Below are 15,763 nucleotides of genomic sequence, written 5' to 3' on the forward strand. Positions count from 1 at the left end.
GTATGATATTGTATGATGCTATATGATACAGTATGATACGGTATGATATTGTATGATACTATATGATGCTATATTATATGATATGATATAGTATGATGCTATATGATACGATATGATACAGTATGATATGTATGATGCTATATGATACAGTATGATACGGTATGATATAGTATGATACTATGATGCTATATTATACGATATGATATAATATGATGCTATATGATACGATATGATACAGTATGATATAATATTATGCTATATGATACGATATGATACAGTATGATATAGTATGATGCTATATGATACAGTATGATACGGTATGATATTGTATGATACTATATGATGTTATATATACGATATGATATAGTATGATGCTATATGATACGATATGATACAGTATGATATAGTATGATGCTATATGATACGATATGATACAGTATGATATAATATGATGCACTATGATACAATTTGATACAGTATGATATAGTATGATGCAATATGATACAGTGTGACACGGTATGATACGGTATGATATAGTACGATACTATATGATGCAGTATGATACGGTGTGATATAGTATGATGCTTAATGATATGATATGATACAATAGATGTTTAAAAAAGGGTGTTGTATGTATATTGGTGTATACTGAACATGGAATTATTACCACCATTCGGAAGTTCGAACTTTGATCAACATGGCGGCCGATGCTTGTGGGTCACATTGTGATGGTCAAGGCCATAGTCATGGAGATAATAGCCCAAAAAGTGCTGAAATGGATATTTTTAAAGCTGCTAAATCTGGGTGCGTTGGAAAGAAATTTAATATAAAAAATAAAAAATATATTTCACCCTTCGGTCTTCAGAGACCATACATTACACACAGTCGGGGCCTGTCGGGCTTTTTTCTTGAAGACTTGAACTGTTGTCAGTACAAGCTTGAACATGTAAATATTCCATATACACCAGGAACTACGGAGATCCGATTCAATGTTTCAATATTTTGCTTCCTCATTAGAAAAAATTTGTTTGCGTTGAATAAGCAAATATTCGTAAAAATGCAGTTTCTGTAGACCCCCATACTACGAGTAATGAGTTGGTATTGAATTTGCCGCGTCAATTGCAATCACTCAACAGTGGGAATAAATCGTGGGGTCAATGTGCACAGTGCCACGGTGGAAATTGAATGCATGCTTATACACCGTCATTGGGGATTGACAGGTGCAGTGAATGTACCAACAATGTTAGGCGGGCAGACATACACAGGAGTCATTTGTCATTTTTATGCCCACCTTCCTGACTTACATTTATTTGGTACATTATTGGTTGAGATAGATTGAAGGGGCCAATTTCATATTACTACTAGGAGTGCTAGTACACAGGGTGGGGTCAGGGAGAGAATCCTAAACCTGATCCAATCTAGTAGCAATTCCTGTAGTAATTGACAATTTGAATTAGTATGTATATATTAAAAATATAGTATTTTATTATATTTTCAGAAAAAGTTACATTTAGCACATAATGTTGCTCTTTCACTTTTTCTTCTAGGGATTTTCGAATGTTTCAATTACTTATTGTGGCAAAAGGAAAAGAAATTTTAAAAGAACATGACATAAGTGGTCATACTGCTTTACATTGGGCATGTCTTGGTGGGCATACAAAATTGTTGAAACAATTATTGAAAATGATGTCCCATTAAATGTACAAAGTGAAAATGATTATGGACCACAGCCTATACACTGGGCTTGCACTGAAGGATATATTGGTATCGTTGATCTGCTGTTACAGCATGGTGTTCCTATTGAGGCTACTGATAAGAAACAATGCACACCACTTATTATTGCAGCTCAATATGGCAAATCTAATATTTGTAGTTATCTTATTGGTAAAGGAGCTAATATTCATGCTGTTGATACTGAAGGGGATAGTGCTCTCCACTGGGCAGCATTTAAAGGTACCTCCTCAACATTATATTCTGATAAAATAGTTAGGGGATTAATGGTGAAGTGCCACAAAATCATCTTTGATTTATCCTATGTATTCCACTAAACTTACAATTCATAAATTGTCAGTACCTAACCCCACAGATTCACCTCAACTAAAACCTGACTCAAGTATTCTTTGAAAAAGATACAATTATATGCATATATATATGCAGTTTATATTGTATGTACACATGCATGTTCTCTGTACACAAGCATATTTCCTGCTTGTTACTAATGAAATTGGTCATCTTTAATGTATTGTTGATTCACATAATTAACATCTAACATGAACCAAAAAGTGTGAAACCTGAAAGTGTAGTAGTGTCTTAATGTTTTATGTATAATAATTTTTTAGGTCATAGTGATTTGGTGCACTATTTTTATACTCTGGATTTAATCCAGAATTAAAAGATAAAATGGGTCAGGTAATGGATAATGCTAGATGAAATTATTATTTAAGTACTTTCTGTACTTAATATATCAACAAAATATAGAAAAAGTAAATGAAGATGCTAAAATATTTATTCCTGAAATTCTGTCTCTGTATTTTGCCAGGCTCCTATTCATTTAGCTTGTCTTAGCAGCAACTTGCTGGCTGTTAAACATCTAGTTGCTATGGTAAGTACACCTGTTTGACACAATTATAAAATGAAAGGGTTGGAAAGGATATCAGCACAATATGTGATACTAAGTCAAAAATGGGAAGAGCTATAAGAAACACAACACTATACAGCTTGAAGGAACAAAACACCATCATACATACAACCTAACTTAGTATACACATGCTACTTAGCCCAAGAGGGTATAGGTTAGAACGTTTAAACCATGTACATGCTATCCAACCTTAGAAATACAATATGCATTATCCACCTCTAAAAGAAATGACCAACCCACTCCCTGTGAAATGAGGTGCTATTGATTTGTTTTATTGCAGGATATTTCAATCAGTGAACGTGATAATAACCAGAAAACACCTTTAATGTTGGCAATGGGAAGACACTATGATGATATTGTTTCCTATCTCTACAGGAAACAAAATAGATATATAAAATTTACTTTACGGTTGGTCTCGTAATTTACTATTTTCATAAACTATTTTTCAATGCACAGGATATTCATCTTTGTATATGCTTTTTTTAGTGATATCATTTTTGGACCACCCGGCAGGTCAAAGGGACCTCTTTTATTTGTGTTGATTAATATCATATGTATTGGATATCCAATTTATTATTACATGGTATGATTACTGACTAATTTTTCCGTGTGTCACGCGTAATTAGTATTTGAATGTGAGTGAATTAGTTTTTAGAATACAGGCGTAAGTCATATCTATCTTTTCAGGTCGTACCAGAGACGTATTCTGAGATGCCTTACGTCCATTATTCATTCATCTTTTTAAACTTCATTATGTGGCTGTCATTGTATGCTGCTTCAAGTACAGACCCAGGATTCCTGCCTTGTGATACAGAGGAATATAAACTGATTTTAAAACAAGTATGAAGTTCTCAATTTTCTGTTCTATTTTTACTCTGGTTTTTCTATTATTCTATTCTGGTTATTGTAGCGTTGCAATAATAAATTAACGTGATGTATCCACAAACTAATATTCTCTTGGGCTTTCACTAGAAATTTTTTCTCAAAATTCATATTATGCAAAGGAGTTCGCGAAAGGGAGAAAATTGTCCTAAATCTTAGACCAAGGTGGTCCCCATGTTGCATGATGGAGAAATAGAAAATATTAGTTTTACGTTGAACTTTTGATTTATTTTGCGTTGCCATTTCGCGGCCCCCAAAAAGAGATTTGCGCGACCATACAGCAGGACATGAGCTAAAGAGAGATTTTTCTACAAGACCAAATAATATTTAAAATTTTGTTCAATATTTCATTGTAATAGTGTAAAATATATTATAGTATGGTATATATTTCATTGTAATGATACACAACGAATTTTCGTTAGTTTCAGTAGTTTTTGGTGCGAATGAAAAATGATTTGATATTTTTTGTTTTAGGTAGCTCTTCATGACGATTGGGAGGATAAAACTGATAGTCCTTTGAATCGATTGTGTCACACTTGCCGTCTCGTCAAACCATTGCGCACTAAACACTGTAGAATATGTAACAGATGTGTAAGAACGTTTGATCATCACTGTCCTTATGTTAATAACTGTATTGGTTTACGTAACAGGTAAGTGTTGAGTGTTGACCGGTCTGATACCTGGCTGACCTGGGGCACGTTGTATCAAGCCTGTTTAGCTTAAACAGTGGATAAGTTCAAAATAGAAGCAAGTCTATAGTTTTATTCAACAAGCGTACAAAATGTTTTTGACCTTAATACAAAGATGCTGTTTACAACTACATGTTCAGTGCATAATATTCAAGTTCACTCATTCAACAGAGATGCAAGAGAGTTATTTAATTTTGACTTGTGAACCGTTTAAGCTAAACGGGCTTGTCTCTGAAACCCCTCCCCCCTGATATCCGTTTTATGTACATTATATGTTGGCGTCCAAATTGTATGCGGAGCGTTTTTTGCTTTTGGGGAATTTTTGGAATTTTGGAATTATAAAAGCTTATCATCTTAATTAACTTATCATTTTATTTTTCTTTGTATTCCCAGAATAAAGTTCTTGTCGTTTGCTGTTTCAACATTGCTGTGTTGTTATATTACTGTATATTTTGCTGTAACCTTGATTATACGAAATGGTTCTGACGTAGTTGTAACCCTTGGCTTATTTGAAACAATTATAGCCTGTCTAATTCTTTCTATATTGATACTCATCCACGTAAGTTTTAAACAAGCTCTCTTGAAACTAATTGCTTCATGCGGGTTCATAGGCGAATAGGAATGTGGGGACTAGGGTCAATCACATCTTCTTGGAAAGAGGTGTCCATGAGGCAGATTTTTCCACATGAATCAATCATCAACTAACTCACCATCAAATGTGGTATAACAACTGCTTTTTGATGCTAAGTTGTTTGAAGACTCTGCCTCGCTGCTTCCTGGTTATATTGGAACGTAATCATCAACAAAGATGAATTTTCTACTATATCGCAATTGAACATTTTGTCATTCTCACATAGTTGAAATTAAATTATAATTTTGTGATTTATAGTTTGGCAATATGGCGACAAATTTAACAAGCAACGAACGAATTAATCAGAAACGATACCGATATTTGATTGGCTCTGATGGAAAGTTTTATAATCCTTTCGACCGAGGGATAGTCAGGAACATTTTGGAACACTTCTATTTTATCAAGGAAACGGGGATAAAACGACTTGGCGAAGAAGTCGTCTAACAGCGGGGAAGTGGCCAACACAAGTGTAGTAACTAGTTGTTCAAACTTTGGTATCCGACATTATATCTTTTATAAAAAAATTAGCCGACGTATTGCAAAATCCACAACTATTTTCAAGATCAATTTCTAATAATTAATAAAATATTACTGCATGTAATAAAAGAACGGCAGTTGTTCATCCGCTTTTCCCCCGTCTCCTGTCCAAGAGATGTAGATTCTTATCAATCTCATCATCAGTTTACTAACTTCGAAATGTCTATCATCCTCGTCCCCAGGTTTTTCAGCGAAAGTTTATCAAAAGGCCAAACAGAACTTAAACATACATGCAATCTATATTTACAAAATAATCTAGAACAATATATTTGATATCAAACTGTAAGCATTTACACTTATGTCATGCAGTACAGAAAACGCAAATTAAATGTAAAGCCAATCACTAAAAGCAATTATCGAAACAGCTGAAACACTCCATTACTTAGATTGAGTATTACTGGATTAGCCTGGATATCATAAAAAAGCCGATCGGCTCAAGGCTGCCCCCAAACAAAAAAGTTCACTTCGTCATTTTTGTTTCGTTTGGCCAGCTGTGGTTGTAAAGACAACCTTAGGTAATCTATATGTAGGGGGAACCCCTCTCAGACGAAAACAAAGCTCCACACTCCCATGACTATGTCATGAACAGGCTTTGAATAGGACTTATATATGTATGTATTATTTCACACCCACTCTCGGGGACATTTCACCTTGGCGTTTGATATTTTACCTCCTCAAACGCTTTATAATTATGGCAAATCCATATGATCGTGGGTAATATAGTTTAGATTGTAAGCTCATTTAGTTCATATCTAGCAGCTGTTATATGTCGTAAAATCTAATCCTTCAAAACACCTTGAACAGTGAAGAAGCAAAGAATGACGAGACAGACGAGTAACTTAAGTCTTTTTAGTGGAACGCTTTAACGCCACTGTGGTAAAAAAAGGTCATGATAAATATACGATTAAATTTATTTTATTCATTTACACGGATGATCCTGAGCTGCTGTTTTCTCGATTTCTGGGCTAGGAACAAGTTGTCACCTTAAATCGATAACTCGCTCTCTCAATGTCTTTCTCAAACTTTCTCGTCTAAATGATATAGTTTTTTAAATAATTTATTTACATTACATAATACATTCTCGTCTTAAATTGATGACTTCGTCACCATATTAAAGGACATGTAGGTTTCTGTTTTTCTAGGTTATAGAATAACGGGAAATGCGTAATTCATAAAAGCATGCTATAATGCATTAATGTGTTCGTGCCAAATTGCACATATAATGGTCAGGAGGGTTATGTTGACGACAGCGTTACTTCAGGGCTGCTGCATGAATGCTGATCTTTAGGCTTTAGGGCATATCAATGTTTAGACCATAAAATTTGCAATAATTTGGCTTATGGCGCATGTAACGGAGCTGTCGTAAAATATCCAAGTTCAGAATTTTCAAAAAGCAAAGCAAAACCTTTTTCATGTCCTTTCTCATGACAACTGTTTATCCTAACCTTGTGATGATGTGGAAAAGAATGCTATTTTTTACTTTAATCATTTTGTTATTCCAAAATGGGAATCCTTTCATAAAATCGGATTTACTCATATCCTCCTATACGATGCTTCCTGCGATCAAAAAACAATGATAGTGTGAACCAGTTTAGCAAGTTATTAAGAACTTTATTAAAATTATTACTGAAATGTAACTGAGTTACTGAGAGTAGTGTTTTCTAACTCGTCTACAGTACATTAAATGAAATATAAAAAACATCAAGAGCTGAAGCAATGGTATTAAAATATTTTGAGGTGCGACCCTAATTCTTGCAGCTTGGGATCCTCGCAGAGGAAGGTTGCAACTCTAATGTCAGATTAAAAGTACGGGAGAGCGAAAATTGCCAAATCTCTAATGCGTCGGTGACATGAACATTCAGGTGATGAATACATAAAATAGATAAACAAATTAAATACTTTATAAGTATCATAATGCAGAATGAAGACGAACTCGAAACCTCTTTGATATTTTATTCTACTGACTACTGTTATAACTGCTGTTTTAGTCGGGAAGTTCCAATCTTCACGAGGGTTGATTCATTTACACTCCTATATGTCTGTGAACACAATTTGTATTTTCTTTCTTGTTTTTAAAATACCAGGTTGGGAAATCCTTAATAAAAAAGCCGTGGGCGTGCCCTCGTAGTTAGAAGAGCCTTCCAACGTAAACAGGTCTAATTATCGGGTGATAACTGGCCAACTCGCCGGCGGCAACAGCGCAAACAAAACATGTTGCATCACAGCTGCTGATACGTAATGAAACTCGTGACTCATGCATGTTCGTGTATTTGGTGCCGGTGTATATACTTTTTGATTATCAACAGCTAACATATTTTCAATCTTATTTTCATTCCGTGCATACTGAATAGACCTGTAATTATAGTGGAATCTGGGCTTGAATGATAACTTGATTACATATATTGACACAAATAGTACGAAAAATATAGAAATATTACACTTAAGTACAATGCAATAGATTTTCGAATACATTGACTTAATTTATTAAGAAATGAAATAGGAAGATTAACTTGTTAAAGACTTTACTGCGGATTGCATTCAGCCACCATAAAACCACGCCTAGATGAAATTCCCACGGCCTGACACGGAAATGTATTATACTATTAGGCTCGAGGATGTTTTGGAGGAAGTGTGCGCAAATTGAATTGAACCGAAAAAAAACATTTCAATTATCGCTCTTAATGATTTATAATGATACTATAGGACAAAATGCCGCTTGTTATAATCATCATCATTGACCTAGTTTAGGAATATTGGATAAGCATGCAGAGGGACTATAACATTTCTCGTAAAACCTAGTTTATTTCGCATTTTATTTTCGCATTTAATTACAAATAGTAGTCTGCGAGCTTTACAAATCGTCGTTTTGTTAACATAAACGTATACGATAGTTACTTATGTGACCGATAGCTGGCATTTGTATTGTCATGAAACGATGGCGTGACCAATTTTTTCTCTTGTCTAAACTAAAGATAATTTATAAGGATAGAGATACTAATCTCAAGTTTCTCAATAAGATTTTTACAAAAGATCGTTGTGATTCGTGTGTCAAAACCTAGTGGACCTGGATACCATCAATAATTTTTCGCATACAAGCACCATTCTCTATTAACATTGCAGCGCAATCAAAATTGCCAGCTAGGAGAGCGATCTCTAAGCTTGTTCTTTTGTTATCGTCCAAAAAATCAACTTTTGCTCCGGAGTTGATAAGAAGTTGAACAGCTCTTGTACTACCAGTTAAAGCTGCGGTATGGAGAGGTGAAATTCCAGAAGGACCCAAAAAATTCAGTTCTATCTCAAATTCCTGTAGTATTCTCTCGAGTTCTACTAGGTCATCCTCAGTTGCTGCTGTGAATAGAGCACTAATTGGTTCCCACTCCATGCTTTGTGAACGTTTCAAGCTGTACCGTTTACACCATGATTTTCTTGACCAAGGATTCGCATCAATTAATGTTTCGTGCTCGTAAACTGCTTGTATATTTGGTAGAGAGTTTATACGTGGGATTATACGACAAACTTGTTTTTCTAACGGAAAATCGCCAAATTTTTCACTGCCCCTTTCTTCGTTATAATGTTCCGATGACTTACAGCGTTCAATTTTCTTATGTCGCCGCTTGCTTCTAACTGTCGGAGATGTTTTTCTGTGCGAGTTGCTAAAAATCGAGTGCTTTTCTTCTGACGACATATTATAAGAGAAACAAAATCTTTCGGCTTTGAATGTTGTTCTTGTTGTAGGGTCAATGAGGTTGTGAAGTTTGACTGAAACTGCATTCACGAGTTTGTTATATCAGTCTAAGAAGGTCTGTGATCCATCCTGTCAACGCGTGATCATTATTTTTTATCGTATTTTCAGGGTTGTTAGGGAAACGTCTCTGGAATCATGTTAATTAATCAAGTAAACATTACACGGTTGAAGAAAACGTGTGATAATCAACTATGTCTATGGTCATGCAAATCTATACCAACATTCCGGCTGATTATTTTCCACTTGTCATTCCTTTTATACCGTAATTTGACGGATGAAAACATGACTCTACAAGCTCCGTGTGAAACGTATCTGCATGCATGCACGTCGTGCACATTTGACATTCTGCCTTCTGGCCATTTGCAGTATACTCATGCACAGGCACTAAAAAGCAAAAATTTATTACTTGAGCGAAGGGCTGTAATAATTTCAAAAATTAAGTCACCTAAATTTCGAATGGGAAATTCTAAAAATCCTTATAGAATCTATAAAAATTTAAATAAAAATAACTAAAAATACTGAAAATACAGAAAATCTTTCAATGTTGTATTTTAAAATGATGCACCCCTCAACTGTATATTGCTATCGCGATAAGTTTTTTAATCCGTATTATCGATACAGTGTCGATACCCCGTGGAAAGTTCAGCGCGCCTTGATTGATTAAAGCCGACAAGGTGAAACCAAGGTGAAACCACTAAAATGATTCAAAGGGGGTCAAAGTTTACGTATATACATAACCAAGTGATGACGTTTTCTAATATTTTGTTTACTCATATATCTGAATACCATGCAGGTTAGTATATTATTTATATAAAACCAAATCAAATTTTAGGCCATAAATTTGGACGTACCAGCACAAAAACGTCTCGACTATTCTAAGTCTTCAATGGTTTGTTTCAGCGTTCTTTTATCACAAAAGACTTCAAATCTTTTCCAGAAATCCCAGTTGGCTAGTTTAGTGTCAGTTATCATGCAGTAAGATGCCACATGTAGAAACTTAGGACTCAACTTCACTTGACAAGTGAACAGGAGGTAGCTTAAAATCATTCGTTTTTTTTCATGTACGTGTGCCTCGGCAGTGTGCCATGCATTTCACTCTCTAGAAATTCATATAAGGTGTCATCGTCTCTCTGCACCCATGTTTAAGACAGTTTTTTTAGTTAGGCCTGTATGGCAAAATTAATAAGCTTTTACAAATCTAGGCGTTCCTAAGAATGGTAATTAAACATGAGTAGACAGGTATTTATACCCCCTTGGTCCTTCCCGCAAAGTCGGAAAATAAACTCGTAATGAGATTTCAATACGTTGCTGAATATGCCAAAACCAATTTTCCGTTTTAGATTCACCGGAGAGTCAATTGACTTCCGTGGCAACGTAACAGAAAAAGCAATTAACATTAAGTAAGAGTTCTACTACAGACTATTTTACAAAAACCACTCAACTAGACTCGCTAATGTTTGAGTTCCATTCAGATAAAGTAACGTCATTAGTTGATGTGACGGACGCAGTCCTCCAACTTCGACTGCCACGAGCACAAACTACGTGAGCTCGAAGCAAAACAAAGGCAATTAATTGACCGGGAACCGGGGTAGCTACTAAGGTATTATGGTCCACCTCACTTTTTTGAAAACAGCAAGATCGATGCTTCAGTCTCGAGCTCGTAGCCAGAGCCTTAAATCAAATGACCATGCATAAGCTAATTTGGTTTAATTATGGTTTTGGGTACGAAATTTAGCTCAGTAGTGACCCTTCTTCGGGTTTGAATAATGGATTCTTGTCGTTATAAAATGTGTCACTGACAAAGCAAAGTGCAAGTGTGCATGACTGATAAGCCGGGAGATAATCGGCTCTAAATAGGCTGCGTTTACTGAGAAATGTCGGGTCATGTTCCCGAAATGTCGGAAAGAATTTTAAAATGTGATAAATATCACCCCCGCGCGCTCGCTTTTTCAGCCTGACCTCCATACAATAGCTCAATGCAACATTATATATTTTACTAAACTCGAAATCGAAAGATGAGAAGTACTGGCGTACATTACCAAAATTATTCTTTTTAATTTCAAACAATTTTATTTGTTGTTGTTCAGTTGTTCAACTTTTGCAAAGCTTGTCACTAGAATTCATACGAGCTGCTAACCAAATTTTACCAAAAATAATTAAAATATAGTACTTCCAATTTTTTATAATACGAAAGTACATCATTCCATCAGTGTCAGGGAATGTGTCAACGATGGTCACGTCTGCGCTCCGAAAGTCGTTTTCGAACGATTTTAAATCGCTTTTGTCTATCTTATAATCTTATTGTTTAGCGGAAGCCCTGTCCAAACGATCCAAGAAAAAATACGCCTCATATGTTAAATTTGCTTCAACTTCTATTGTAAATTGACGGTGTTTGAAACCGTTTTGGCATGAAAAGGAAAGGAATGTGAAAACGCTCGATACAACAGACCATTTCAGCTTGCACGCAAATTAACCATCATGCAGATGTTGTGATCATGGAATAGCCAATAAAACTTAGCGATTTCAGACCACGTTATTTGAAATTGTTCATTTGCATACAAGCTGAAAAGGTCTATTGTTATACTTATGCATAATATCCATTAGATAGATTAGATTGTTGGGATATATATTTGTGATTAGTAATGTCATCATATACCAACTGTATACAAGTCAAGAAGCACATCAGCCGTATACTACTTTATAAATTGAAACAAAATTGGTGATCGAGATATAGACTCAAAAAGTTTAACACGGCAAGTTTGCATTAAAAACAATTATATTTAAAACTAATAATGTTGCAAGTTTGGCCTCATGACATCCCGATGTGAAAATTCAAGCCTCGTTCCCAGGCTCTTGGAAGTATTTCCCGGTACAGCACTGAGCGCGCGGGGGTGCTTGGGGGAGAAAATCCATTGATTTGATAGATTCGTGATTCTCAATTTGCGCTATATATGGTAATAAAAATGCGCAACATCCAAACAAATTATGGGATGTATTATGTATATACACACAATACACACAATACATAGGCTATAGTGACATACCAATGAAACGCTAATGTATGGCATCAGTTGATTTTATTTCAGATGGTTTTACTCGTGATTTGAACTGTTAGTGACTTGGTGTAATCGATTTAGAAAGCTGCAATGTACCGTACATCTATGACTATGGAATTTTAATTAACCTCTGATCTAGATTGAGAAATTTTTAACGCACGTCATCACAAATGTAAGTTATGCCATGAGCAGATCAATGCATTATAACTCGTGAAGTGATGGATACCATTTATGGTAGAAAATGTAAATGCCTTTTTTACAGCATCATGTTGTAAGTTATTTTTAGCATGTCAAGATATCCAACACTGTCGACACATCTCTTTATTTTGCTATATTACAGTCAACTCTATCAATACCTTCGTCCGCCCTTAAATGAAACATATAAGGAACGACTTCTAAATCACCAAAGAAATCCGAGGATGATGATGTAGGTTTTTAACTATAAATATAATAATGCAGCGAGAGATCAGATGTCCTACACTTTTGTATCTAAATGTTTGTAAAGAATCTCTAACATATCCTGAAATTTAAAAAGTCATCGCAAACTCTCTGACCAGTCTCACAAACTTGATTTACGTACTTTATTTACGGTCTGTGCGAAAGTTAAAAAATCTTAGAAACGTTGCATAATTATTTCAAAAGTTTAAATGTCGCAATCACAGTGGTCGCAATCAAGCTCGTTGGAGCCCTCTCGTGGTCTCATGGGGCCTTCAAGGTCTGATTATAACTTTTTTTATAGCAGTATAATGCATCACGTTCTTGGTGTTGTGGCAAAAATGTAGTGTGACACATTTCTAATTAATCGAATGTATATTGAGATGGTGATAACATATTTGACACGATCACTCATTTCACTGTAAACTGACTGATTTTATGTGTTCTTCATAAAACCGTTTAAGTGGTTTAATTTTGAACTGAAGAGTTGTGGATTAACTCCAAAGGGAGACGAGACACAGTATGCAGAAATCTGATTTTCAAAGTATTTTTCTCGAACGTCCTATAAAATATAAACAAATTAAATATAAGGACGAATGTATAAGAAGACGCAAATGAGGTATGTTGATACTCAGAAAATACTAGGCACTAGGCAGAAATCACATATCAATGAAAGGAAAGAAAGTTTTCTGAAATTGAATTAGAATTCTATATTAGCAGCATAGCTGTGAAATTACAGGCAATTCTGTAGCTAATTTATTTTCAATTAATCTAACATCTGTTTTAATTGGTGAATCAGCCTCCTAATAATTTTTCAGCTGGCCAACAACGACGATGGAATGCGGCTCTTTGAATTAATACAAGGGTCCAGTTGAAGCGTTACGTATTCAGTTGTTCCAGTTAAGTTTGTGATTACTCCTTGGCAAGTGATGGGTTCAAAGAGTCGTTCTTATCGTCATTCTTTTTACGGCACTGCTTTAGCAGATGAAACGAGAATTGAGAAGAGGTATCACCAAGTACGCCGGCGTCGTCTTTCCGCTTTTCAGGAAGTTGATCCGAAACAAAATGATGGAACTAGCGCGTGCTTAACATGCCGGACACTCTCTTGCTCTCAGACTCAGAGAAATCGAAGTAATTCCTTACCTGATGCAATCACCATAAACAGTCTGATAACAAAGATGGAAAATGATACGGCTGCGTCAATTAACCTAGTGCGACCACGAAGTGTATCATTTGATCCAACAGCTAAACTTTATACTGCAGCTGCTGAAAATGACATCACAGAATTAAAAGCTATTTTAGATTCTGGCAAAGCTGATCCAAATATTTTGTATCTTTCTGGAGTTACTCCACTGCATATGGCTGCTGCTGAAGGACATTTGGACGCAATTGAATTGCTTGTACAGTACGGTGCTAATATTAACATACAAGGTGCTGAAGGATTTTCGCCATTGGAGTTTGCATTACGCGGAGGGCATTTTGATTGCGCATCTTTCTTGATTAAAGTTGGAGCTGAAACCAAGAAAATCGTTCATGGTTTAAATTAATACAATCTACATGATTGTAAGCGTATTGTAAATACCCTGGTAGTAGTGCTATACAATGTCAATATGTATATGCCTCATCCTCAGTTGAAATTACATTTTTCTCGTTTTAACGTCTATAGATTAGGGTATTGCTATACTGAACATCATCTAGTCTTCTAGACGGATTTTGTCGCACGGAGGGTGCCGAAAATTTTAGGGGAATGGAAAGGTGAGGTAAAGAGAGATCAAAAACAATCTTAAGTGTTGAAAATCCGGATTTATTATGCCCAGCAAACACGAAAGATTTCGAAATTGTCAAATGAGATTGATGCCGGCATGTCCCTTTTGAAAGATAAACCTCCAAATGGTAAAGTGTTAATCCAAAACAAAGCTGCTTCCCTAAAAAATTAGCTACTATACTTGTTTACAGAATTGTGTGCAATAAAAAAAATCGTGTTTCAAATGCAAACTTAAATAGAGGACTTTGGCAATTAAGACTGTTAGATCATTATAAAATACTAGGCAGAATAACTTGGGCTCGGTTAATAGGTCGTCGATCTTTATTCACAAAGTTGCGAGTTTTGTCAAAATTTTTGCTGGCAGAGAAATTTGATGATTTCCATTTGAACGTTGGTACGAAGAAGGTTTAATTAGTTAACGAGACCAGCAAGCTCATTGGGACATCAATGATGCCAATGATTGACATGACATTTTTAGATTGTGCAAAATTGACACAAATATCTTAACTTTTCTTTGCTTATTGACGCATACAATTCGATTTCTTAATCTCCCTCCACCATACTGAATGAGACGATTTTCTTTCGCAATTACATATAAACTATCCAGACGTTTTTCATACGCCTTTCGTGATCATGAGGTGCTTCTGACACTACCTAATTAATCGTTTTAGTAACTTGAGGTAACCAAGGGGGTCATTTGACACTTTCAGCATATTTTTTTATTGGTTGGAGGATATCCATATCAGTGTTAATAACAGTTTTCAAAGTTTGCACCTTATCTTCGCAAGAATCTTTATTTTTGATTAGGCATTTGTCAGAAGGCATTTGCCTTTTACAGGGTCAGTAAAAAATACTGTGGTAGAAGAAAGCTGGCATGAAACTGGTTGATGTTTTTAGGTACCATCTCTTATCTCATTATTTCATTGCTTTATTTATTCTAGAACAAAAATAGCAAACAAACAAGTTTTTAAATTTAGACCCTTGGCCTTGGCAACGGGGTTTCTCACATTTAGGGATATTTGATCATGGATTCCAGCGATATTGCTAATAGCTATTGAATAAACTTATCTGCCATCAAGGCAATATCATTTGCATGTTTGGGTATCTTGCTTCTATCGCAGTAGGATTTAAACCCCGATTTTTCTACAGGTGGTTGATAAGAAGCACATTCACAGGAAGGTGGCATGATGTAACCACAGCAATTCTAGGCATAACTCTTATTGGGAGGATTGTAGGTGTAATTTCCAAACAAATTACTTCAATGTTCACATTTTAGTAGTTTTACGTAATACGTATATAAACACACAACCCGCCATATTTGTCACGGCATATCAAATTAAATCCAGAAATGGTAACGGTTATCACCAATGTTTGCCTGAAACCCC

At 35.3% G+C, this 15,763-nt stretch overlaps 3 protein-coding genes across 3 annotated transcripts; 2 read left to right on the forward strand and 1 right to left on the reverse strand.

Annotated features, from left to right (window-relative positions):
* The first annotated feature begins 559 nt into the window (after window positions 1–559).
* LOC114526265 (probable protein S-acyltransferase 23) lies at window positions 560–5,958 on the forward strand. The gene is given in 12 exon segments (XM_028547815.1): window positions 560–804; window positions 1,548–1,669; window positions 1,672–1,953; window positions 2,340–2,354; window positions 2,357–2,409; window positions 2,540–2,602; window positions 2,919–3,046; window positions 3,125–3,221; window positions 3,326–3,478; window positions 3,995–4,170; window positions 4,603–4,768; window positions 5,099–5,958. Coding segments are annotated over 12 exon segments (1,548 nt in total). The 5' UTR covers window positions 560–697; the 3' UTR covers window positions 5,285–5,958.
* A 2,232-nt stretch (window positions 5,959–8,190) lies between these two features.
* LOC114529421 (putative ankyrin repeat protein RF_0580) lies at window positions 8,191–9,118 on the reverse strand. Its single transcript, XM_028551230.1, has one exon. It carries the CDS (start codon window positions 9,060–9,062, stop codon window positions 8,433–8,435), a length of 630 nt encoding a protein of 209 aa, XP_028407031.1. The 5' UTR covers window positions 9,063–9,118; the 3' UTR covers window positions 8,191–8,432.
* A 4,000-nt stretch (window positions 9,119–13,118) lies between these two features.
* On the forward strand, window positions 13,119–14,238 carry LOC114529257 (ankyrin repeat domain-containing protein 7-like). The gene is made up of 2 exons (XM_028551013.1): window positions 13,119–13,232; window positions 13,432–14,238. Exon 2 carries the CDS (start codon window positions 13,543–13,545, stop codon window positions 14,158–14,160), a length of 618 nt encoding a protein of 205 aa, XP_028406814.1. The 5' UTR covers window positions 13,119–13,232; window positions 13,432–13,542; the 3' UTR covers window positions 14,161–14,238.
* Window positions 14,239–15,763: the final 1,525 nt, after the last annotated feature.

Source organism: Dendronephthya gigantea, unplaced genomic scaffold (assembly GCF_004324835.1).
Source record: "Dendronephthya gigantea isolate DGI-Jeju-01 unplaced genomic scaffold, DenGig_1.0 000001F, whole genome shotgun sequence".
Lineage (NCBI taxonomy): Eukaryota > Metazoa > Cnidaria > Anthozoa > Malacalcyonacea > Nephtheidae > Dendronephthya > Dendronephthya gigantea.